Source organism: Phalaenopsis equestris, unplaced genomic scaffold (assembly GCF_001263595.1).
Source record: "Phalaenopsis equestris unplaced genomic scaffold, ASM126359v1 Scaffold000741, whole genome shotgun sequence".
Taxonomy (NCBI): domain Eukaryota; kingdom Viridiplantae; phylum Streptophyta; class Magnoliopsida; order Asparagales; family Orchidaceae; genus Phalaenopsis; species Phalaenopsis equestris.
In genome coordinates, this window is record NW_018165181.1 from 1,177,358 (window position 1) to 1,201,743 (window position 24,386).

The following is a 24,386-nucleotide window of genomic DNA, read 5'->3' on the forward strand; positions in this document are numbered from 1 at the left end:
ATTTTATCAGTTCCATGTTCATAACCAATGGTGAAACTTTTTAGTCTTTTTTTACTTGAAAAACGTACAAATGGTTTCACCGCCCCTTATACTCCCACGTGAAGGCCTGCCACCTTAATTGTCCTTTTTTTTGGGGGGAATTTTTAAAACAAAATATTTGGGAATTACCTTAATTGTCTTCACTGTAACGCCCCTACTCTCTCTTTGCGATTTTATTTCCCGGGCAGCTTAACGGCTACCAGCAAGAACCTTGAGGACACGACTGTAGCCGTTAAAATCTTCGTCACTTTTTAAAAATTTTACTTCCCGACTCTCACCTACGGTGAACACAGTTATTCAATTCTCTGCTCTCCTTTCTCCATCATGTGCTGCCTTAATGGCGATATCTCTCTCACTCACCGATGGGCTACCCTCACCGAGATTCCCCTGAACTCTAGACTGCCACACTGTGTTATTTAATGGCACTGCTGTGCCCTCTTTACAAGTAGTGCAGGGGGAGTGCACCCTATTGCACGATTTCCAAAGATTCTCCCGTTAATGATCATGTTCATGGAAGTGAAGGGTTGCCGTTTCCAACGTTGGATTATTCCATTTTTCATACCTCTTGTGGATCCATGCTCTGTTTCTGTTTGCACAATTTTTTTATTTCTTCAGCACACATGGCATTGCTTGGCTAGATATGAGATATGGAGATGGGTATTAGATCTTGACAGCTTTCTTTCCCCCTCTCCTCTCTCCGACCTTATGATCTGTCTTTTCTTTTCTCCAACTGTAAGCCTCATTCCAAAGCCCACGTGGGTTTTATGTTCCTCTCATCAACTCTTTTGTTTTTTTGGTTTAATTCATTGGTCGGATCATGTGAAAGTGGACGATCTGAGAAGGGACGAGGGAACAGTAAAGTGGCAAGCTTGGACCGAGGAATAGGAAAGGCTTCTATCTCTCTTATTTCATCTCTGTTGGGTCATAGGTTTCTCTTGTTGTAGGGGATAAGTGGGAGGAAAAGTGGCGCAGAAGAGGATAGGGACCCAACTGGTATTTCAGGTTCTACCTTTCATGAATCAGATGAATGGGGTATGCTTCTTTCTGAATTGATTGAATTCTTATTTGTTGACTATTATTTATTCTCCATCTCCTGACTTGATCGTAGCCATCTCTGTTTGCCATTGCAAAGAACAGGAGTGAACTCAGCCAGTTTTAGATCCTTAATTTTTATCTTTTAGAATACAAAATTAGGAAGACCAGCTTGTTTTTGATAGTGTACTTGCCATCACTTGGAACTACTAATTGTAGAAAAAGAGATCTGTGGCTATGGATAAGAAAACTTGTTGCAAGCATTCATCTTCAATGGAAGATAGTGCTTCAGAAAGTTTTGAAAGCCAGAACGGGAAGAGCACGGATAAGGGATCTCATCATAGCAAAACTTTAGGTTCTCGCACTAAGCCAACTCCATCAAAATGGGATGATGCTCAAAAATGGCTGGCTGGTTTCTCCAGTGGAGGAAATGATCGTCACTCCAAGTGCAAGCCTCGGAATTCGAATGCAGAAGACAGGAGACTTCTGCAGTCTGCATCTCAGAGGGGCAGGGATTCTTGTAGCAGTGCTGATCTGGGCTTGGAAGAAGATCTAGCCCTGCGAAATTGTGTTCAAGATGAGGGGGAGACTAAGAAGATAGACTGCAGTGATTTAATTTGGAGGATCAATAAGCCTATGGAGAATTCACAGATAGAAGTCAAGGCAGTTTCTTTGAGAGATTTTGGCACGGAGATGACTCCCATAACAAGCCAAGACCCTTCCAGGACTGCTACTCCGATCCGAGCAACGACGCCGGTGTTAACAAGTCCCATTTCTTCCAGATCTTCATCCCCCGGAAGGTATCGTCAAGGGGGAAATTCCTTTGAAAGTTTCCAAACAGGGGTGAGGAATTTAGCGAGGAAGAATGAAACAGTGCTTTTTGGCACAACCAGTGGGAATGGGTGGGCTGTAAACAGGGATGGGACTGCTGCTGCGAGGAAGGTGGCGGGTGATTTGGAGCAGATCAAAAACTCGAGTTCTCTAGAATCTAGAGCAATGGCATGGGATGAGGCAGAGCGAACAAAATACATGGCAAGGTAGTCATTGGCCTATTTAGATACATAAGAACTATGTGCCATGTATGCAAATTTCCCATCTATTTCTAAATACGAAAGAAAACAAAAAAAAGATTGCAAACAATCCTGAAGTTTTGGTGCTTTGCTTCCATTATTATATTAATTGAATGCTTACAATGATTAAAATATTTCCTATTCGTAAGCTATCCTTACTAATAACCTTTCTTTAGCTGTTCTTTTATTCTTTTGTGCCAGAAAATCAAGAGTTTTTTTGACTTACTAGACTAATTGCAGGTTCAAGCGTGAAGAGGTGAAGATACAAGCTTGGGAAAATCATGAAAGAAGAAAGGCTGAAATGGAGATGAAGAAGATTGAGGTATCAAGTTGCTATTTATAACATATATTTAACAACTTCTATTTGTAATGATTTAAACTCAAGCTTTAACTTTTTATATTGCTGTTGCACTCTTTATTATTTTTTTTTTCAGAGGGATTATGTTTGATGTTAGCTATAAGAAAGCAAAGAAGCAAAAAAATTAGAGGGAAAATTTGCTATGTTGAGCTCATAATCAACAATCATCATTATTATTGTAAATATACCCAATTAGGAATACATATACGAGTATGATCATGAAGTAAAGGTATGTATCATTTCTATGGCGTTGCAATGTAGCTTCATTTTAAAGTTGAATAATCCTGTTAAAATTGTGCATGTTGGAGGACCTAATGGAATCCAATGTAGCTTTTGTCATTTCAGCCTTGATAAATTTAAGGTAACGGGCACTCATTTTATCATTATCTTGTTGATGCTTTAAAGCCATCAACCCCCTTTTTTTTTTCTTCGGAGGAAGCTATGCTCATTTCCCATATGAATTATAATAAAAACAGCTGGGAAATTCTGCGCTTGCCCAAACACCTTAACTTGAATCCAATGCAACTATTGTTATTTCAGACCTATGCAATATCCAGATGATAAGAAGTATTTCCATATATTTTTCTTATTCGAATTTCCAATATGTTAATGTCATGCTTGTTGATGCTTTGAAGACATTAACTTCTTTTTTAAAAGCAACTTCAATCTTTTTTCAGACATTCTTTGACTGAATTTATTTATTTATTTATAATAAGTATGATGACTGATTTGCCTATTTAAACCCAGCCCTCAGTCCATTCTTCCTCACCTCTTTGCATCTCACCATTTCACGTTTCAATCTTTATTTTCCATTTCTAGCTCCTTTCTTAAATTTCACTTCCCTTAAATCACTCAATCCTTCCTTTTCCCTCATCTTCCTCACCTTTCTAAAAATCTACAGCGAAGCGTGTTTGCAATCTCAACAAAGAGTTTTTTAATATCAGGGTGAGTGTTTGAACCCAGCATCTTAGGATTCTTCACTTTATTTTCAACTAATATGCAAGGATCCACACGTGGATGGTCTCCCAGGAGAAACTTGAAAGAAAACATTAAAACATAGCGCTTAGGCAACCCAAATGAAAACATACAAATGAAATTTGGAGCTAAGACTAATGAGAACTTGAGGATGGGTTAACTTTGTGCAAGTTCTGAATAAACATTATGTAACGATAAAGTAAACTTAAAACTAAAGCCCAAACCTGCAATGTCAACGAAGCTAGCCCAAAGTATAAAGAACAAAAATTTTGCACCGATTGTTGCAAGGGTATCTTTTGACTTCCATGTTTCAAACTCTAGTGGCCTTTCCTTCAAAAACTCTCTATACATGTGAAGACTCTATGGTTGTTTTTTATGAGTTTATTGTAATTAAGGGTAATTAGCTTTTTTTGTGTTGTTTTTTTTTTCTCCTTTCCTTATATGCCCTAATCCTCTTCTATAAAAAGAGACGTAGGGTTCATTAGAGGTTTGAGTGAGGTTTGTGGAAATTGCAACCCAAGCCTTTCTTTCTTTCTCCCATCTGGTACTAGTGAAATCATCTTCACGTGTACGTAGGCGGATCGACTTAACGCCGAACCACGTAAATATTTTGTATTTAATTGCTGATGTGTGAATTTCTACACTTCCACATTGTTTCTGCATAACAATTGATATCAGAGCTCCAGGTTCGTGATTGGAACATAGTTTGAGGTCGACAACAACAAATCCTGTGGGTGTTACTGGCAGGTTTTGTAGCACGTGATTCAACGTGCTTTGCAAATAGATTCAACGGTCCGGGCGACAGAGACACAGGTCGAGGAGGACATCCGGAGAGTTTTTTTTTTTTCAATGACAAACTAGTGGCTCCGGCAAGGTCCGACAACTCCGGCGAGGTTCGACATGGAACAGGTGGCATACCTCACGTGGAAGGCTGTGAGATTGCGTGGAACAAAAGGCAAGTTTTTTTTTTCCTTTCGGTTAGTGGCAACAGAGGAAAAAAGGAAGGTTTTTAAAAAGGAATATTAAAAAAAAAAACAGAGAAAAAGAAACTTTTTCTCAAAGAGAAAGGAGATCTCAAATTATTCCTGGTATCAAAGCAGAGAAAAAAAAAGTTTCTGAAGTTTTTAAAAAAGGAAAGTTGAATTTGCCTTATTTAAGAAACAAAGATCAAGAAAAAAAAATTTGGGAAGTATAAGCTTTGTGTGGAAATTGAGAAAAAAAAGAAACTATTTTAATAAGGTTTTTTTTTTAATGGAAGGAGAATTTCTCAGAAAAAAATGGAAAAAAAGGAATTTCAGAGAAAAAATGGGAATTTTATTTTCTAAAATTTATTTCTTTATAAGGTGAACTTTTTTAGTTATTTGTTATTTTTTTTTCTAGGAATCTTGCTGGATGAATTTTTTTGAAAAGAGATTCCAACAGAGATGACCATAAATGATAACATGATGTTAGGTTCTTCAATTTCCATTATGATGGTGGAAAAGTAGATTCATCAGATGGTTACACAACCTGTCAAAATCGATGTATTAAAATTTGATGGCAAAAAATACTTTGACATGCGGCGATGTTAAGTGATGGATGCAGTGTTCTTTGAATCTCGAGAAATTCTTAGATAGCAAAGATGTTCTAAAGATATGTCAGAGAGAGATTGATTGAAGATGAATATTAGTGATTATGACTTGATCCGAAATTGCTTGACCTAGGAGATCAAATATGTGGTGATGATGGAGACTTCTGTAGAGAAATTGTGGAGGATGCTGGAAAATAAATATCTCACGAAGAGCGTGGAGAACCGTCCCCATATGGAACGTCGACTACAGATTTCAGATTAGATAATGGGTTATTATTGATGATCACTTGAATAATTTCACAAAACTGTTAGCATATCTATTAAATTTGGATGATAAGATTTGAGATGAAGACAAGACTTCTATTGAATTCGCTCCCGGATGAGTACGAAAATTTTATGATGACACTCATTCATGGAAAGGATGTCTTGAATTACGACAAAGTGACTACGACTTAATCACGAGTTTTGTCGAAGGGACAAGGAGTTCGTAAAAATGGAGTCAGCTGAGGCACTTACACTCCAACATGACAGATCTGAGAAGAATAATTGGGCAAGAAATGTGACAATAGTGAGTTCTCAAAAGCGGAGCTAGCTCGTGAGCGTGGTCTAGGAAAAATCAGTGTACATTATGCTTATAGACTGATCATTGGAAGAAAGATTGTCTGAAGCTGAAGAAGAAGGGAAAGAAAGTAGCATCTGAGGTGAAAGCTAATCTCATTATGGAAAGATATGGGGGTGGATTTAGATGTATCATTTTTTTGCAGTTTCTCACAGCTTTTTTACATATGATTCGTGTTACATACTGGACACAGGTGCTGCCTATTACATTTGTCCCCATCAAGGGTAGTTCTATACACACAAGGAATTGGATAGCAGTGCAGTGACTATGAGCAATGATCAAACATATTGTATTATTGGTGTAGAGAGTATATTTATCAAGATGCATGATGATACTGTGAGAGAGCTGACTAATGTTAAATATATTTCATATATCAGAAAGAATTTATTGTCAGCTAGGGTTTTAGAGTTCAAAGGCTACAAGATAATTATTGAAGCATGAGTTTTGAGGAAATGTTGTGAAGCAATGGTTTTTATGAAGGGAGTTTGCCATCACAATCTTTATTATCTTCAAGGTAGTATAGTGACTAGAATGTCTGTTTTTGCTAATAATTCTTCTGACACCACTATGTTGTGACATATGTGGCTAGCTTATGCTGAAGCAGCTTCACTTCAACCTTTGGTGAAGAAAGGAATGATCAAAGGAGCGAGCACGTGCAAGCTAGACACCTAATGACTTTCATTTGTTCATAATCTCTAGCAAGATGCCCTGACCACATCTTTTTTGAGTTCTTCCCAATAGTTGCAGAAGACAAACAGTTCACCAAGTGACAAGCATATTCTATGGTCCCGACCCAATAGATTCCATAAATCGAAGAACATACACGAAACTTTCTCCACCAAAGTCCGATTCATCCTCTCTGCCACCCCTTTCTGTTATGGTGTCTCTCGAACAGTGAAGTAATGTTCTATCTAAGCTCTCTGACACTCTTGCAAAAATGCATCCGAAGTGTATTCGCCCACATTGTCTAATCTGAAGATCGTCTTTTGTGCTCATGGCGAGCACCTGCAAGCTAGATTTATGTGGTTAAAGCGAGTATGATCATTGTGCATATTTGAAGAAGTTGCCAACGATGAGTTCATTTACTTGCTTTTATATGTCGATGATATGTTAATTGCACCTCCTAGTCAGATTAATGCTGATAGGATGAAGAATCATTAGTTCAAACATTTTGAAATGAAGGATTTATGTGAAGCTCACAAAATTCTTGATATAGAGATTCTCAAGGGCAAGGCAGCTGGAAAGGTTTATCTTTCACAAGAAGCTTATGTTACAGAAGAAATTTGGGATTGATGACTTGAGGAAGTTTGTGAGTCTACCCATTACATATCACTTTCAGTTGAATTCAGATCAATGTTCTAAATATGATCATGAAAGGAAAGATATGTGATATGTTATTTATGTTAGTGCAGTGGACATTCTGATGTGTGTCATGGTTTGTACTAGACCAAATATTGCAAATGTAGTTGGTGTTGTGAGCAGGTTCATGCATGATCCATGAAGGAAATAATGACAGGCTATGAAATGTTTTCTGAGGTATCTGAAGGGTACCGTTGATGTTAGCTTAGTGTTTGAGAGATAATCATCTATTGCAGATTTATGTGCAAGCTACACTGACTCAAACTATATAAGTGGCATGGACAATCGTACATGACATGGATAATCATAGATTTATATTGGCAGGAGGTCATTTCTTCGTTCTACTGTTGCTCTGTTTACTACGGAGGCTGAGTGCATTACAGTCACGGTGGCGATGAAGGAAGTAATATTAATGCAGGGTCTATTAAATAACTTGAGAGTTGATTAGACGTCTCTGACAATATTCTGTGAAAGTCAGAGTGCGATATTCTTGGTCACAAATCAAGTTCATCATGCTCGCATCAAACACATTGATGTGAGGTACCACTTTATTCAGAACTTGATTGATGAAAACAAAGTTTTGTTGAAGAAGATAGATATGAAGGAGAATTCAACGGACATGCTCATGAATCTACTATCAGTCCAAAAGTTCACTTATTATAGGAGTTTGATGAGCATCCTAGCTCTGGACTGATTGCTCAGTCGGGTATTTTAAAGAACTACGCGAGGGGTATGTAGGCAGCTATTTTGGTGCAGCTAAATGGGAGTTTGGTGCTCATTTGTTCATCTCTCACTTATCTGAAAGTAAGAGATAAGGTGAATGTTGTGTTTTTTATGACTTTATTATAATTAAGGGTAATTAGATTTTTTGCTTTTCTTTTTTTCTACTTTTCTTATATGCCCTAATCCTCCCCTATAAAAGAGGGACTTAGGGTTCCTGAGGTATGAATAAGGTGTGTGGAAATTGTAACCCAAGCCGTTTTTTATTTCCCCCATCCAGTGCTGTGAAATCCCTCTCTCCGCGGACGTAGACGAATCAACTTTACGATGAACCACATAATCTTTTGTATTTGATTGTTGTTGTATGAATTTCTACATTTATGCATTATTTTCACATAACATCTATGACTTACACTAAAAAGTGAATGACTTTCACAGACATCACCTTGGTGTGAATCAATATGAATGTAGGTCGTTGAAGCTCTTATCAAAAAAATAAAAATAATACCAACCATGCTACGAAGAACAATGAAAAGGGTCATCATTTATTTTATCAAATGATCATGGAGTAATATTTAGTTGCCACATGATGGCTTTGATACGACCTAGAAATCAACAGTCCACACACTTTATTATATTATTCATAGTAACAGCTATTTCCTAAGAGAGAATCTTGCACTTCAATTGCTCTCTAGTTAAACTTAAGGATTGTTTAGTTTGCTGAAAAAGAAATGCAGCATAATTGAAATATAGTGAATTGAAATATAGTGTATTTGAAATGTTTTAGAGATATTTGATTAATCATAAAACAAAAATATGACATTACTTTTTTGTGTTTGATTTCAAGTAAAATGTAATGAATATAAAATAAGGTGGTGGCTGTCTCTGATGATGGTGCCCAGCAGCAATAGTTGATGACCGGCAGCCCAAATCGTCCACTACAATACAAAAGTTCCCTAATTCAAAAAGAAAGGCAATCATAGATTCAAATCAATCTTGCTGTCTATTATGAAATGCTCCCTCATCTGATGCAATTGCACCATTTTATATTGGGGTATTTACATATACACCACCCAATTCCTATGTATTTACATATCCTAAAACCCAAATCTTTCATACCCCGTCCAGAATTTGAATATTTTAACTTATAAAATCTGAAATAGCATTTTCGTGCATCTAATTGAGTTGATATATTCGTAAATCATCCTTTATATTGATAGGTGAAAGCTGAGAGGCTTAAATCTCGAGCAGAGGAGAAACTGGCCAACAAAATAGCCGCAACAAGAAGGATAGCAGAGGAGAAACGTTCCAATGCAGAATCCAAACTGAATGAGAGTGCCGCAAGAACAGCAGAAAAAGCAGATTATATTCGAAGAACCGGTCATTTGCCATCCTCCTTTTCTTTTAAGCTTCCTCATTTGTGCCGATAATATGCAGTTTTTTCGGTCAGTTCTTTTTGCAGTTTTTCTTTTCTATTATTTTTATGTTTCATAAAGCGTGTGTATATTACTTATTTGAATCTGCTGAACAACTGAATGTTGCATTTTCATTCAACTATTGCTGGAAGTGAAGTTCTATCTTATAATAGATTTAATGGTGAATTTTTTTATGATTTTGCTTCTTATAACACTATTACACTTTGCACCAATACAGATTTTAAAGTTGGGAGATTTACCTACATACCACTCAATCCCTATGCATTTACATATATGAGTTTGACGCCTAAACTTTAGTTTTTACATACATGCCATCTGGCATGTGTAAAAATGTGTCAAAAGTAAAATTTAGCTGTTGGATATGTAAATATATAGGACATAGATGTAAGTGGTATGTATGTAAATGCTCCCAAGTTTTCAGATTTGTCCTATTTTTTTTTTTTTTTTTGTAAAAAATTATAATAAATACACTTCAATTTAAACAATAAACAGTTTGATCTGTTGCACATTTTTATTATTACTGATGAAATTAGATAAATAATTCAAAATCAATGTTTTGAAGATGAAATTCAAGCTTCATCAAACCTCTCTACATTAATTGATGAATACAGAAGCAACTAAAATCTTTCAAATTAACCATTCCTCATCTTTATATAATATAAATAAAGCTTCCGTTCCTGGTCGGAGCAACAGAAGAAGAAGAAGAGGAAGAAGGCAGACATGTTACTCTCATGGCGCTCTCTTCTTCATTGGATTAGCGGCGTATCATTGCCCATAGCGTCGTCTTTCTCTGCCGAGACATCTCCTGCAACAGCTCGAGAGTCGAGAACATCGATTATGGCGGCGATGGAGCTGGAAGAAGCTCTGCCGAAAGGGTATGTGGTTCCTGTAACTCCGACTTTCTGGATTGCAAAACTAGGCTTATCAAGTTTAAAGAGTTGGGGAGGAAGATCGGCGGTGTAATTCCTCTTCGCATTCTATGTATTTACATATCCAACACATCAATTTCAAAATTTACATATCTGTGCTCTTATTTATGCATGAAAAAAATGTATTTTAAAATTTTCTTTTTTAAAGTTAAAAGAGTACCTGATATGAAACATTTGAGTGGTATGAATATAAAAAAAGATGAAATTTTGTTGTTATATATGTAAATACACAGTAATTTGTTGGTAGGTATGGAAAAAAAAAACATTAGGACCTAGAATAAAAATAATTATTTATTGGGGTGTAGGGCTATCAAAAAAAAAAAAAAAAACTCATTCTCTAATAGCTTGTATAGTTGTATTGGACTCGTGAAGGAGTTCATGTTTGAATCGTTTGTTAAGTAAATGAGTAGAAAACCTACAAATTGTTTAAGCTCAAATTGAAGGAGTTCAAATTTAAATCGTTTGTTAAGTAAATGAGTAGAAAACCTACAAATTGTTTAAGCTCAAATTATAAATGAACTTAGCACGAACAACCATTTATTCGAACTTGTTTGGATCATTTTAGCTTAGAATAAAAATTATATATATAGTAATATGTTATACAGTTATCTAATTTTAAATTGTCCTCCTATATTAGATTGGAAAAGTGCATGTTTGAATTTGGCACCTTACATTTAATTTTATAATTAATTTAAACATGTTTTGAGCTGAACAAGAATGAAAACAAATATAAATATTCTTTCGAGTCGAACATGGATATATTGCCAACGAATCATTTCAAACAAAAGTCAATTCCAAATAAAACAAAATATAACTGATTCAAACATACGTTCAACTCGATAAAATTTGACTCATTTACACATCTAGCGTGAACTTGCTCACGGCTTAAACTATTAAACCCTACCCGCTTTGAGGGCGAGGGCTTGTGAGCATCGAAACCAAAGGCAAGAATTTTGATTTTCCTTGAATTCTGTAGACAGTTTTGATTCATGTCTGGGGAACTTTTTTCTTCGTGTATGTTTTCAATTCATATGCTACTGAGGCGACTCTTTATTCAAAATTAAATAGGTCGGCTCAATTTTAGTTGAGTTTATCGACTGCTGGCCCTCGAATTTTGGATCAGCTTTTTTAAGGACTAGTTCACCGGGTGCAAACATCTTCTCTTGCATATTTTTTTAGTAGTATCAAGCAATCCTCTGTTTTACTTCTTCCTATCGAAGTGCAAAATTGGTTCAATTTTAAGCATCATTCTTTCATCGTTTTCCTCATACCTATCGGTGAGGTTCTCCTCGTAAAATGTGGAGGTTGCAATGGCCCTCTAGCTATGGTGGTTATACTCCATTGACAACATTGCTTCAATCCCATGGGATAGCATGTGAGGATTTTGTCCAGTCGTCGATGATGGCGTCGTTCAGTTTACCCAAAGGACTGACAGAAATAAGTTCACTTAATTTCTTTTTGCTCCTTTGTTTTTTTTCCCATAATAAATGCATAATTATTTTGCTAGCAACCTTCATTTGTTCATTAGTATAGGGATGATGTAAAAAGGTGAACTTTTTGTTAATTCCCTTGGAAAAAGTCCCTTACTGCCTGGTCAATGAATTGTGCCTTGTTGTCACTGCTAAAGTGCTATGGAAAGCCATACCGATAGAAGATGTCCATCTAGATGAAGTTTTGGATGACCTCCACTGTAATCCGTGTTAGTGTCTTTGCTTCAATCTACTTTGAAAATTATTACACGATGACAGAATTTGTGTTGTTCTTTTAAAGGAGTAAATGGCCCAAGAATGTCAAGGTCCTAATTGGAAAAAGACTAGGGACTTGCAATCGATTGTAGTTTATGGGTCGGCTACTACTGCAAAGAATCATACTTCTGGCATTGCTTGCATATTTTGGAAAACTCCACTACATCCTTCATGAGGGTCGGCCAGAAGTAGCCTAAGCATTGATCCCAAGATTTTCCCTCTATAGTGACTCTCACATTCACCAAAGTGTACCTCCCACAGAATTTCTTCATCCTTGTTTTTCTATATGCATCTCAAGAAGAGTGAGGTGGTTAACCTTTGGAAAATTTTCCCTTTAATCATGAGATATTGTCCTGTTTTGAACTTAAATTTTCTTGGATCAGTGATTTCCTCATAAATCTTTTCGGTTTCTAGATATTGGATGTAAAGATCCATCGAACTCTGTCTTCTCCACTTTTGCCTACATTTTCTCGGGTTCCTCAATGGCAAGTTGGAGAAGCTAATGAGAGATCTCTTCTTTTAAATAATTCTCCCTACTGACGTGCTCGATTTTGAAGTCTGTAAACTTTCATATCTCTGTATTTGCCTTGTTTAACTATTTGGCCATCATTTTGTCTCTCACCTTGAAGTATCTGTTGCCTTGATTTACCATCAGTTGATAATCTAAATTCACTAGGAGATGCTAGACTCCCATGTTGTATGTTAGCCGTAGGCCAATTATCGATGCTTCATACTTTGTTTGGTTATTGGTGACTTTAAATTTGAGGATGGCCAAATAAAAAAAAATTCTCTATGGTTGGACTGCTAGGTTCTAATTTGATTCTAGCCCTCTTGACTTGAGGCTTCATCGATGTACAATATCAAAGTTCAGCCGTCAGTGTTAATTCCTTTACTCGATTTTCCTTTTTTAGTGAATTCCACCAAAACGTTTGCGAGCACTTGAGCTTTAATTGTCATCTAGGGGATGTATGTGACATCACATTTGTTGAGTTCCACGACCAACTTTAGGAGTTGGCTGGAAGTAGTGAGTACAGATTTTAGGGGGTGGTCAGTGATGACCCTGATTGGATGTGTCTAGAAATATGGTCGGAGCTTGCAAGCATAGATAATTAGAGCAATCAGTAGTTTTTCCATGATGGAGCACCTAATTTCGGCGCCTCTGAGGACCCGACTAGAGTTGTAGATTAGGAATTACTTTCCCAGCTCCTCCGGACCAAGGCTGAGCTGATAGCATTGAGCCCAACTCCCAAATAAAGAGTGAGTTTTTCTTTCAGTTTTGGATTTTGTAGTAGTGATGTTGAGGCTAGTGATTGCCTTAGGCTCTGTAATGCTTGATCAAATTAAGTTGATCATTCGAAGCTCTTGGATTTCCTTAGCATTTTGGAGAACACTGCATATTTTTTGCCTGACTTCAAGATGAATTAGCTGAGTGTCGTTATTCGGTTGGTCAACTTTTGCACCTCCTTAGCATTTCAGGGAGAAGTATATTAAATAGTGTTTATAACTTCGTTGAGTTGGCCTTTATACCTTCGGGCGTGAGGAGGTGTCGGAGGAATTTGTATGTCCAAGCTCCAAACTTCCATTTTAATGGACTTGGCCCCATATTAAAATTTCTGTGTTTGAAAATATTTTTTTAGGTCGTTAACATGTTGTTCAACCGACTGACTCTTAACCAAAATATAATCCACATACGACTTAATGTTTTTTTTTCATTTTGATCTGTAAAAAATTTAAATATTCAAGGCAAACGATTTAAAAACTCATAGCCACAATCTAGTTCCATTCATATGTGGTGAAATAGCTAGCACCCTCACCAGTTCTTTCTGGCTCTCCACCCGCAAAGGAAAGGTCATCCTTCGGCAGCTGGAGCGAGAATTCTACCTCGGTCGTCACCTTATTCACACCATCTTGAGGACTTATTGAAAATTGCTAGACCAATCATCCATCCGCTCCGGAACTCGTTCTTGTAACGAGCCTACAAGGGAATCAGAGGACCCGATATGATCCTAGGAATCGTCAGCCTTTGATCTTTTCACAATTGTTTCTCTCACAAGAGCTTCCTCAACTGGTACTCGCTTCACGTCTAGTTTTAGGGCTTTAGCCCACATGCCTCAAAGAGCCTTAAGAAGCGCATCTTTGTCACCAACCGAAGCTCTCTCGCCAATCATTATGATGAACTACGACGGAGGAAAGATGGGATCAAAACAAGGAAAGAAGGAGAAAAGCACACGCAAGCCTCCGCTACTCCATGGCTTCTTTATAGTAACCTGGTCACGGAAATCTAGGGGAGTCAGTAATTAAGCAATTTTGTCATTCAAATTTGTATTTACATTTTTGTATCAATAAAAAGATTCCCTTGATCTTATGCTCTACGTAGCTTTGGAGAGGTACGAAAATTGGAGAATAAAATATATATACTCAAAATATGATGACCCGAATCTCAAAGCAATCCAACAGCCACGACATAGGATGATCGTTGGACGAACAAGCGATCGACTAGCAACACAACATGGATCTCAGAAAATATCACAATCAAAGAGGAGTAGATGATCGATGGAGGATTGACCGAGGGGCCACACATGGAATCATCTGATCGGATGGCAACCTAAAGGTTTGAGGTCATTTGATGACACCCCAGATGGTCCGCATAACTTAAGGCGTTCAATCGAGTATCAACACCATCATCGATCGATGACCGATGCACAACCCTAAGACTATCGAACAGCTAGGCTAAATGATCGCGAGACTCAAAATTAGTTGACCAATCACATTTGATATCTTATTTTATTTTCCCAATCACATTTGATATCTTATTTTATTTTCCCCATAATTTACGAATATGTCCCCTTAGAAGGTAATAATTAGAGAGAAAATATGTAATTGTAGCACTCATGTCCCTTTGTCTATAAATGTGTCATTTCATAACAAAAGGTTATGCATTTTCACAGTTCTTTAATGTTTCTTCTTCCTTGTTAGTGTTTCGTTCTATTTCTTGAGTGTGTTTCATGGATGTTTTTGAATTCAACACTAATAATGATTGAAAAATAAAATAGTATAAAGTAAATCATAAAAGTTTACCATGCAACAAGAATGGGAATTAGACTGAGAAAAGTTATAAATTTTATTATTATTATTATTATTATTATTATTATTATTATATTTATTTTTTTTAGCTAATTTGGCATTTGTTTACATTTTTCTAGAATTTAATTTCTAGCACAAATAAATAAATTTATTTATTTATCATCTTTCTAAGCACCAAAATAATTTTGTTAAAATGTAATGCCATATTATCCCACTTATAGCCTTGAAAACTTTTGTTATATACATTATTTAAGTTATTAAGCTGCATCTCTCACCCTCTCTTTTTCAATATGCCAAACATAAATATTTCTTTGGAGTAATGAGTGGGAAAAAAAATATATTTATGAAAATAATTAAGAAAAATAGTTAAAAATTTAGTTAAACTCTAAATTTATTTTTCTTATTTTTTCTCTATCATATGAAGAGAAATGAGAAAGAGAATTTTTTGAGCATAAGATCCAATGCACTCAAATTTGTGTATAGAGAGGAATATAAATATGTTTTTACATATTTTATATATTGTACTATTTCCAAACATTATAACTCCAAGAAAAAATAGCCAATTGTTTTGTCCTTATTTCAATTAGACACAACAAAAAATTTGAAAGACATGTTAAATTAAATTGGATGAGAAATGAAGAGTAAATAATGCGACAATAGAATAATAACTAGAGAAAAATAAATGACAAATATTAATTTATAATAGAAATGCTTACAGATATCGATACACAAAGGATGTTACTTCTCGCCAAAAAAAAGAATAGAGGAATCAACCTAATTATATACATACACACACACACATATACATACACACATACATACATACATATATATATATATATATATTTTTTTTTCTCAAAACAACTTAAGTATGAGTAATTTCTTCAAAGAATTCCTAAAAAAAAGTAGCCCAACTCCTATGCACGCCACAAAAGCTCCCATATTTGCCACTAAACTATTAACTTTCTTCCTCACTCTATCTTCTTGTTCATTCATTTTTTTTCCTTAACAGAATCAGAATCATAAAATTCTTCCTTCTCATCTTCTTTATTTTTTTTCCTCCGCCTCATCTTCTTCAATTATTACAGGCAACTTTGGATAAAAATTGTTTCATTCTCAGTTTCACCGGCTCTCTCATAATAAATCATTGTTTTGTCACTATACTTACCTCTGCCCATTCCAACAGACCAATTCCTTACAGTTAAGTTGCCATCTCACATCCCGTACAAAAATCCCTTGTAATTTTTTCTCTCCATGGATCCAAACCTCAAAGCAAAGATCATTGCCAAACACAAACTCGATCTGTACTTTCAAAAACTCCCTCTAATTCATAACCAATTCTTGTCAATCGGACGTGATTGAAGAACGATGTGAGCCTGCTTGTTGATAGGGATGTTGATGCCATTAATTTTCAGTGAAGTTTCAGCTTTTCTAGGAATATAGACCAACGTTACTTTGTGTGGAAGACCAGCTCGTCGATTTGGAGGTTTGGCTAAATTGAGCCTAAAAGATTGTAGTTGATGAGAAATGTGATCAATTAGAAATACTGAACAACTAATTTCTTTTGTAAATTTTTACCTCTAATCTGTTTATTTTCTCTTGAAATATCCTCTTTTTGGGGCTTATGATGACATTTCTCATGATTTATTTATAGGAAGCTGCTTAGAGAGAGATAGAGAGAGAGATTTAAGGATGAGATAACATAACTTATGAGTTTATTCCTAATAAATTGGAACTTTCTTTATATGTGGAAGCTTTTAACTGACATTAACATCCGAGCGAACTAGTAAACATGATGATACGGCTAGAATAATAGGTCCAGCATTCCACTTCATGCGGGCTATAATTTGGATCAACTTTGGCCCATTCAACTCAAGATTTTAACTAAAAAGTTCATGTTTTTTTTTTAAAAAAAATTATTAAAGCATGGAAGATTTACATAAGTATGTAAAACCAAACCTTTAATTTTTATATTTATATCAATTTATCCATGTTGAAAAGGAACGACAATTACTAATTAGAAATATTTGATTAGTGGTTTTTTTCTTAATTTTTTTAAATTTGGTCATCCTAATCTTGGAAAGAATTCTAAATCCTTGATCTTCGTCCGGAAGGAAGAATTTTACAGTGATATTGATCTGAAGTAAGTTAGAAAATACTTTAGCCAATTTTTCTTTATGTGTATTGTAACATTTCTTTGAATGATTTATAAGATTTGGATGGAATATTCAAATACAATATTTATAATAATATGTTGTTAATTTTAGATAACTTAAATTATAATTTAAGTTAGAAATTAAGCAATAAGATAATCTCTGGTCTTATTTAATTTTACTTGCCGAAAGGGTATGTGGTCCTTCAAGGCTATCCACGTGCACTAGGGCTATCAAGTTTGAAGAGTTCGGGTCCTCTTATTATTTCATGTATCTATCGTATTTTATATATTTACATTTCTATCACATCAATTTCAAAATTTACATATATTTCATCTTATTTATGCATGAAAAAAAATGTATTTTAATCTTTTTTTTTTTTAAGTTTAAATAGTACTAGATTGGTATGAAAGATTTGAGTGATATGAATATATATATATATATAGGACTGTCAAAGCAGCTTGTTGTTTTCGAACAGCTCGTGTTCGGCTAGTTCGCTAAGTTCACGAGCCGAACACGAACAAATATTGGTTTGTTCGTGTTCGGTTCGATTTGGTTCGAAATACAACTAATCAATTATATATATATATATTTGATGAATAGTATTTTTAAAGAAAATTAATTAACTACAAGGCTAGAAAGATTTATAATCAATTAAAAGTATTAATTAAGAAAATAGAATAAAAATTATTAAATTAGATTCAAATGATGTTTTAATATAAATAATAATTTTTAAATATTGTCTGAATCCTTAACATCTTATGGCTACATGATTAGGGTTGTTAAAATGGCTCTTTGTTCGTGAACGGCTCGTGTTCGGCTCGTTAAGCAAACGAGCCGAGCACAAGCACACTTTTTTGAGCTCGAAATATGTAATAGCCGAACACGAGCTGTGCCTGGGCTCGCTCGTGTTCGGCTCGTTTACACCCTGGTATATATATAAAGAAATTTTGTTGTTAGATATGTAAATACACAGTAATTGGTTGGTAGGTATGTAAATGCCCCTATAGTATTATTGTGTTCTAGAATTTCATGTTGTTGACTAATTAAGCTTGTGGTCCTTGCTCGGCAAAGAATGCCTGATTCATGCTTATTTCTAAGGAATTTTTTTATATTGTACACATAATACTACTATATATAAGTGATATATTTTTTGAATTAATTTGTCAATAATTGAGGCTAATTAAACAAGGAAACATATAACACTAGAATAAGCTTTCTAGCAGTAGAGCAATATGATATGAATGAATAACAAAACATTTATTTATTGAAATTAATAAATAAGAAGAGATTATACCATATCAATATGTTGATTTACAAATAATAGTTTAACTAATATGGGAAAAAAACATAATGAACTAAAATAAACATAATTATTTATTGGGATGTAGGGCTGTCAAATAAAACTCATTCGCGAACAGCTTATATTCAACTCGTTAAGGAATTTGACATTTAATCGTTCCCAAAGTAAATGAGTGGAATACCAACAAATTTTTCAAACTGGAATTATAAAGGAAATAAGTAAGTTATTTATATTATAATATGTTATATATGTTTATCTAATTTTAAATTATCCAATATCTTATCATTAATTTACACAAGTTTCGAGCAGAATACGAGTGAAAATAAAACATAAATATTCTTTTAAGTCAAACACAGACAAACTGCCAATGGGTCATTTCAAACACAAGCAAATTTCAAATAGCAAAAATATAACTGATTCAAACATAAGTTCAGCCCGCTCAATCTCGACTCATTTACACCCCTAATGGAATGAATACACTACAAAGAAAACCTCAAAATGATTACAATTATTTAGGTATTGAAGAAGCCATAATGATTTTAGAAAGGGAAAAGTAATTATTTACAAGATAAGATGTTAGCATGGAATTAAAGTTAGAGCTATTAAAGTTATAGGATCGATAAAGCTAAATTTGTGTGCTTTTAGGGTTCAGTCCAACTTGTCAACCATAAAGAAGCTGAGAAGTAGAACAACGTATAATATTGTCGTATCGTGCAGAATGAGGGGCAAGATAAGTTATATAGAGCTCGTGAGCTTCGAAACCGAAGGCGAGAATTTTGATTTTCTTTGAATTCGGTATACAGTTTTGATCGAGCGATGAGGAAAAGCTCCGATTTCAGACTATGGGAGTGGCAATTGATTAAACATTTGGTCGATTAGACGAAGAGATAGAAGCTGATGAATCCCGTGGAAAAGAAAGCCAGCGGCAATCGCTGGAAGGAAGGAGATCACGTTTCTCCAGCTTGGGGTGCCCTAATCTTCGGCTTGATCGGCGCGACTATAACTACAGCCGCGGTATCCCCTGCTCTATTTGCATCTTCATTCCATTTACAGATATGCGTTTTTTGTGTTTTTTGTTTTTTGTTTTTTTTTGTTTTATCTGAGCGATTATTTGCCGTTGGTTTCTGCGATTCGGAATTATGTGTGATTGTATCTGAATGGGCGTTTATGCGTGAGGCTCAGGATGTTTCACAGGGCTTCAGAAATTTTGGAAGAGGGGGAGATCACTAGTCTATGTGCCGGAATTATTTTATGGATTTTTGACGCTATAGAGCATTCCTAAGATTTAGTTTCAGGTTTTTTAATGGTTTCATCTATGAAGATTGGGTGCATGATCTTTCTGAACTCGGAAAATACTAGTTATGCTAAATGCGCTAATTTCCTCACCGGATAGCTCATTCTAGAGGACAATTAAGTTTCATTAGCTATGTTGCTCATGGTAGTTGTTGAAATCCAGTGGCAAGTGAATGCTTTCAGTTTCATGTTTAATTTAACTTAAATTGTTTGAATTATGTTATTTTGAAAAAAAAAAACTATAGAAAATTTGATTAAATATGTATGTTTACTGTAAAATTTTTCTCCCAATTCATATCAATGGAATTTGTGCAGGTCTATCAGCTCCGCAGGAGTGTTAGCTGGATTTATACTGAGGTAATTTGACTTGTGATTCTGCTCCATTCCTTATTTTCTTTTACTGCTAATGTTAAACGGCATGTTGCTTTAAGTCATTAACTCCTGAAAAATGGATTAATTATTTTATATTCTTATATTTTGGGCAATTTTCATATAAAGAAAGAAAATGAAGGAGATGGAGTGGCGGACTCAGATATAAGAGTGTTCTTAGTTTATGAGCCGAGTATTATGGTGTATTTTCTTAGTCAATTAAAAAATTTTGTATGACTATTTCATCGCACCAGTGATATGTGAACCAATCTATAAAAATGTATGAATTCATTAGCACAGTCCTCTGTAAATAAATACATTTTTAATCTCTCTCTCTCTCTCATACATGTGAGTGAGCATGGGTGGATGTTGTTATTTCAATATGACTCAGTCTCAATGCATAGGACCATGAACAAGCGGATGTTGCTTATTCAGATTTGGCTTATACTATTACAAAACTGATATTACAATTTGAATGAAAAATTTTGAAGCTCTATAATTTTCCAAATGCAGGCTGCAATATATAATATATAAGTTTCTTAGTTGATAGTGTAATGTACTTTTTGTTGGAGTTATCATGTTTCTTGTAACAAAATTAACCCCCCTTATTCTATTTTTTTGTTCTGAAAGCTGAACAGGTCAGAGCCCCAGTCAACTTGGAGAAATGCTAGAGCTGGTTCAAGTAGAAGGTTCCAGGAAGAAGCTTGGAGAAGATATTACTGCAGAATGAATGAGGAGCATAAGGAGAAAATGGAGAGAATAGTAAGTATACTCTCTTGAATTTGTTGTTCTTTAGTGTTCTTCCAATTATTTTGTTTGTTTGACTATTTTATGGCAGGACTATGGTCATTGTAAACCCTCGATTAGAAAAACCTCATATTTAAAGGTGGAAATGAGTGAATATGAATGAGTTGAGGCCCTGTTTGACTCTATTAATCTAAACACTAATGATCTTAAATTTCGTTGGCCAGCTAAGAAGTTATGTTTGTGCTAGCTGCTTTATTATTGATCTAAATACATAAAAACAAACAACAAATCAAGTCTATGGACATTAAATGTATCGAAAATTTATTGAATTATTTGCTCTGATTACATGAAAAATGATTTATGTGTTTGATAGCATACAGCCACAAAACTTAAAAAACTTGGTTGTCCATGAATGTTTAGCGCATTTTATGTATATTATTAGTAAAAAATTAATTAAAGATATATGTATGTGTGTATGCAATGCATAGGTTATAGAATTTTTGTGAAAGTTAGTGGGGAGGGTTCTGTCCTTTTAGCAATTAAAGAACAATCCTATTCATGTATAGATTTATGAAACTATTTTCAATTGGTTAGTACCCAAAAAGGAATTGTTGATTAAAAAAATTATTCAGTGCCATTTTTGAATTGTTAGCCTTTTTTTACTTTTATTTTCTTATTATAAGCCTACTTATTATAATATACGGGAGAATTTCCTTTTTCTTTTTCTTTTTTTTTAATTAGAGGAAATGAAGAAGAAAATTTGCCCAAGTTATGTGAAGTTTATTAAAAATCAAGAGTTATAGAGTGAGAAATACTCAAATTAATGAGATTGAGGGAGTAGCATTGATAAGATGTTAGATGAGACATTAATGGTTTGGCAATGTATAACTAAGGGTGGAAGATACACCAATGAGTTGGGTGATAGAAATGTGGAAAAGGATTTGCATGTAGTACTCAATCAAAATGTGGAATAATGATCTATAAAACAAGCCTCAAACAATTAGAATGATGCCAATGATGATAATGACTAAAAAATTCTATGATTCCTGGAGTTGTATTGCCTGCTTGATTATATTTTTCAATAGTTTTCTTTGATTTATTTTCAGAAAGAAAGGTTATAGAATCACTTGTTTTTCACTATTTTTTCTACCATTCCTTCTTTATTAACATAATATTCGGTGGCTTTTCATCTTTTCAAAGGAACGTATCAGGAGGATGCAAAGAATATTCAATCGAGAGAAAAAGAAATATAAGAGGAGCTATGAAAATTGGAGGGACTATGGTCCTGGTGCTTATCAGCATTTCCAACAAGATGATTGGTACTGGACTTCAGATGCATATTATGGAGATCAAAGGACAAATTTTCGATCTAGCCCTTGGGAAACTGATAATTTTACTATGTCTCATCATTATTCTGTTTTGGGTCTTGACAGGTTCTCCCATGCAACTTATCTTCTTTTATTTCCCTTTGTTTTGATGGTTCAGTTCAAATAATCTGTAATTGGGAAAGTTTGTTGTTTGATGCAATGGTCACCAGCTTAGCATGGATATGTATATACATGTACATCTATATATATATATATATATATATATATATATATATATATATAAACATCATGATTAGCGGAATTATAATATTGTTTACAAGAAATTAAATTGAAACTTATTGTATTTTGGAAAGGTTAATAATTGGAATGGGGCTAGGATAGCAGTGGCTATTTAATTTAGATTAAAAAAAGTGAGTAGCGCTATGATTTTTTATTGCCAGGATGACAATTATTAATGAGGATAAGAGAAAGAAAGGATATTCATTCGATCAAATGATGGTTAGAAAATGAAGATTCATTAGACAATTATTAATGAGGATAAGAGAAAGAAAGGATATTCATTAGATCAAATGATGGTTAAAAAAAGTCATTAGTGTTTATGCTTCTATGTTGGATCAAATGATGGTTAGAAAAACGTGTTATGATAAGAGATGGATTAACTAATACAATGAGGAGATGAGAAAGAAAGGATATTCATTAGAATTGACTTGGATGTTCATGTTGTTTAATAGCATTAGCTATGAGATGATTCATGGTTGTGCGTAGATGATAGATAAGCTATATTGATTTTGTAGTTGCCTATAATTTTGCAAGAAGAAACACATACTTTAAAAACTAGAACATTTATTTACTTAAAAAATTGAGCCAATTATCATAAATAAATTTATTATTTACAGGAAGGAATGAAAAGTCTTTTTGCAAAAATTATAAATGGATTCTAGAAGGATGTTTAAATATGCAATATATAATAGTTGTTATTGATGGAAATACTAAAGTTGAGATGCATGTACCAAAATTTGGTTGGCCAAATTAATGAATGATCTTTTACATGAATGGTTGGAGTGATAGCTATTGAAAGCATGATAATTAAAAAATGGATTTATACTACTTAGAGTAGAAAATGCACCCATTACAGTTTGATAAAATTAGTGTCTAGAGTTAGGAATGAAAATGATTGGACCAATTGTAATATGGATAGAAATTTTTGGAAGTGAGTGCGAACAATAGATTTAAGTTTAGGAATTAAATTTTATTTCAGTTAAAATTTTTTACACGGCATTTGAAAAAGAGACTTTTAACTAAACTGATTTATGTCCATTCAAAATCATTCTGGGTAAATTGCACTAAAACCAATGTGGTTTTTAAAATTAAGGAGTGTTCAAGGAGTCAGACCCTTGAAAAAGCATGCTCGAATGCATAGCTTAATGATTGGAAACAAAGTTTAGAAATCTAAGGTGGCGTGTTCAAGCGCTCACCCTGCCCAAAAAAGAGAAAGAACCTTAAAAAAAAAACAGTTAAGCCTAGAGGAACAGTTTACTGTTTATCAATGTTGAAGCACAAACAATTATTTATATGGCTATATTTCTGTAATTATGTACTGCTGCCCGATTGTAATCAGCGTGAAAAGAAATTAATTGGTGTAATTACAACATAGTATAAATTGAGTAGCTTCTGACTCGATTGTAAGCGCTTTAAGGTTGAAGCCTAGTTTTTGTACAAATTCTTCACCAATTTATTTTGATAAAGTGTTTTGCTGATCAGAAATCTATAATTTATATGGATTTGGTATTTTCCTTATTGTTATGGGATTTTCTTTGTTAAATTTTTTATTAAATCTGATGTAGTTAATGTTATACTAGAATATATATTGCACACAATTTGTTTACTGAACAAGTATTCGCTCTATTCTTTCTGCAGATTAAGGGCAACACCATATTCGGATGCTGAAATAAAGGTATGATTACTCGTTAGTCTCTATTCTAGATTATACTGAAGTTGTGGCTAGGGCTCTTTGTTCGCGAACAGCTCGCGTTCGGCTCGTTAAGAAGCTCGTGTTCGATTCATTTGCTAAGTTAACGAGCCGAACACAAACTTTTTTTTTTTTTGCTCTATATATAAACAAGCTGAACACGAACAAAGATTTGTTTGTTCGTGTTCAGCTTATTTTGGCTCGAAATACAACTCATCAATTATATATATTTGTAATATATATATATATATATTATAGTGAGCATTAGAATCCAATATTTTAAAAATT

General features: G+C 34.3%; 2 protein-coding genes across 6 annotated transcripts; both read left to right on the forward strand.

Moving 5' to 3' along the window:
* The first annotated feature begins 475 nt into the window (after window positions 1-475).
* LOC110030579 lies at window positions 476-10,172 on the forward strand. 5 transcript variants are annotated; one of them, XM_020733351.1, is made up of 5 exons: window positions 476-1,071; window positions 1,291-2,108; window positions 2,382-2,463; window positions 8,963-9,187; window positions 9,847-10,172. In XM_020733351.1, exons 1-4 carry the CDS (start codon window positions 1,054-1,056, stop codon window positions 9,170-9,172), a joined length of 1,128 nt encoding a protein of 375 aa, XP_020589010.1. In that variant the 5' UTR covers window positions 476-1,053; the 3' UTR covers window positions 9,173-9,187; window positions 9,847-10,172. The 5 variants fall into 5 exon arrangements, with proteins under 5 accessions (XP_020589010.1, XP_020589011.1, XP_020589009.1 ...); XM_020733352.1 differs by having other exon boundaries at window positions 9,872-10,172; XM_020733350.1 differs by lacking the exon at window positions 9,847-10,172 and having other exon boundaries at window positions 8,963-9,355.
* Window positions 10,173-19,044: 8,872 nt separating this feature from the next.
* Window positions 19,045-22,234, forward strand: LOC110030597 (the record flags this gene model as incomplete). The annotated part of the gene is given in 4 exon segments (XM_020733377.1): window positions 19,045-19,406; window positions 20,001-20,042; window positions 20,685-20,816; window positions 22,002-22,234. Coding segments are annotated over 4 exon segments (524 nt in total), but the record flags the coding sequence as incomplete, so codon positions are not given.
* Window positions 22,235-24,386: the final 2,152 nt, after the last annotated feature.

Coding starts and splice junctions, on each gene's coding strand:
- LOC110030579 (XM_020733351.1), top strand. Junction 2,109..2,381: donor CGAACAAAATACATGGCAAG/GTAGTCATTGGC, acceptor GACTAATTGCAG/GTTCAAGCGTGAAGAGGTGA. Junction 2,464..8,962: donor TGGAGATGAAGAAGATTGAG/GTATCAAGTTGC, acceptor TTATATTGATAG/GTGAAAGCTGAGAGGCTTAA.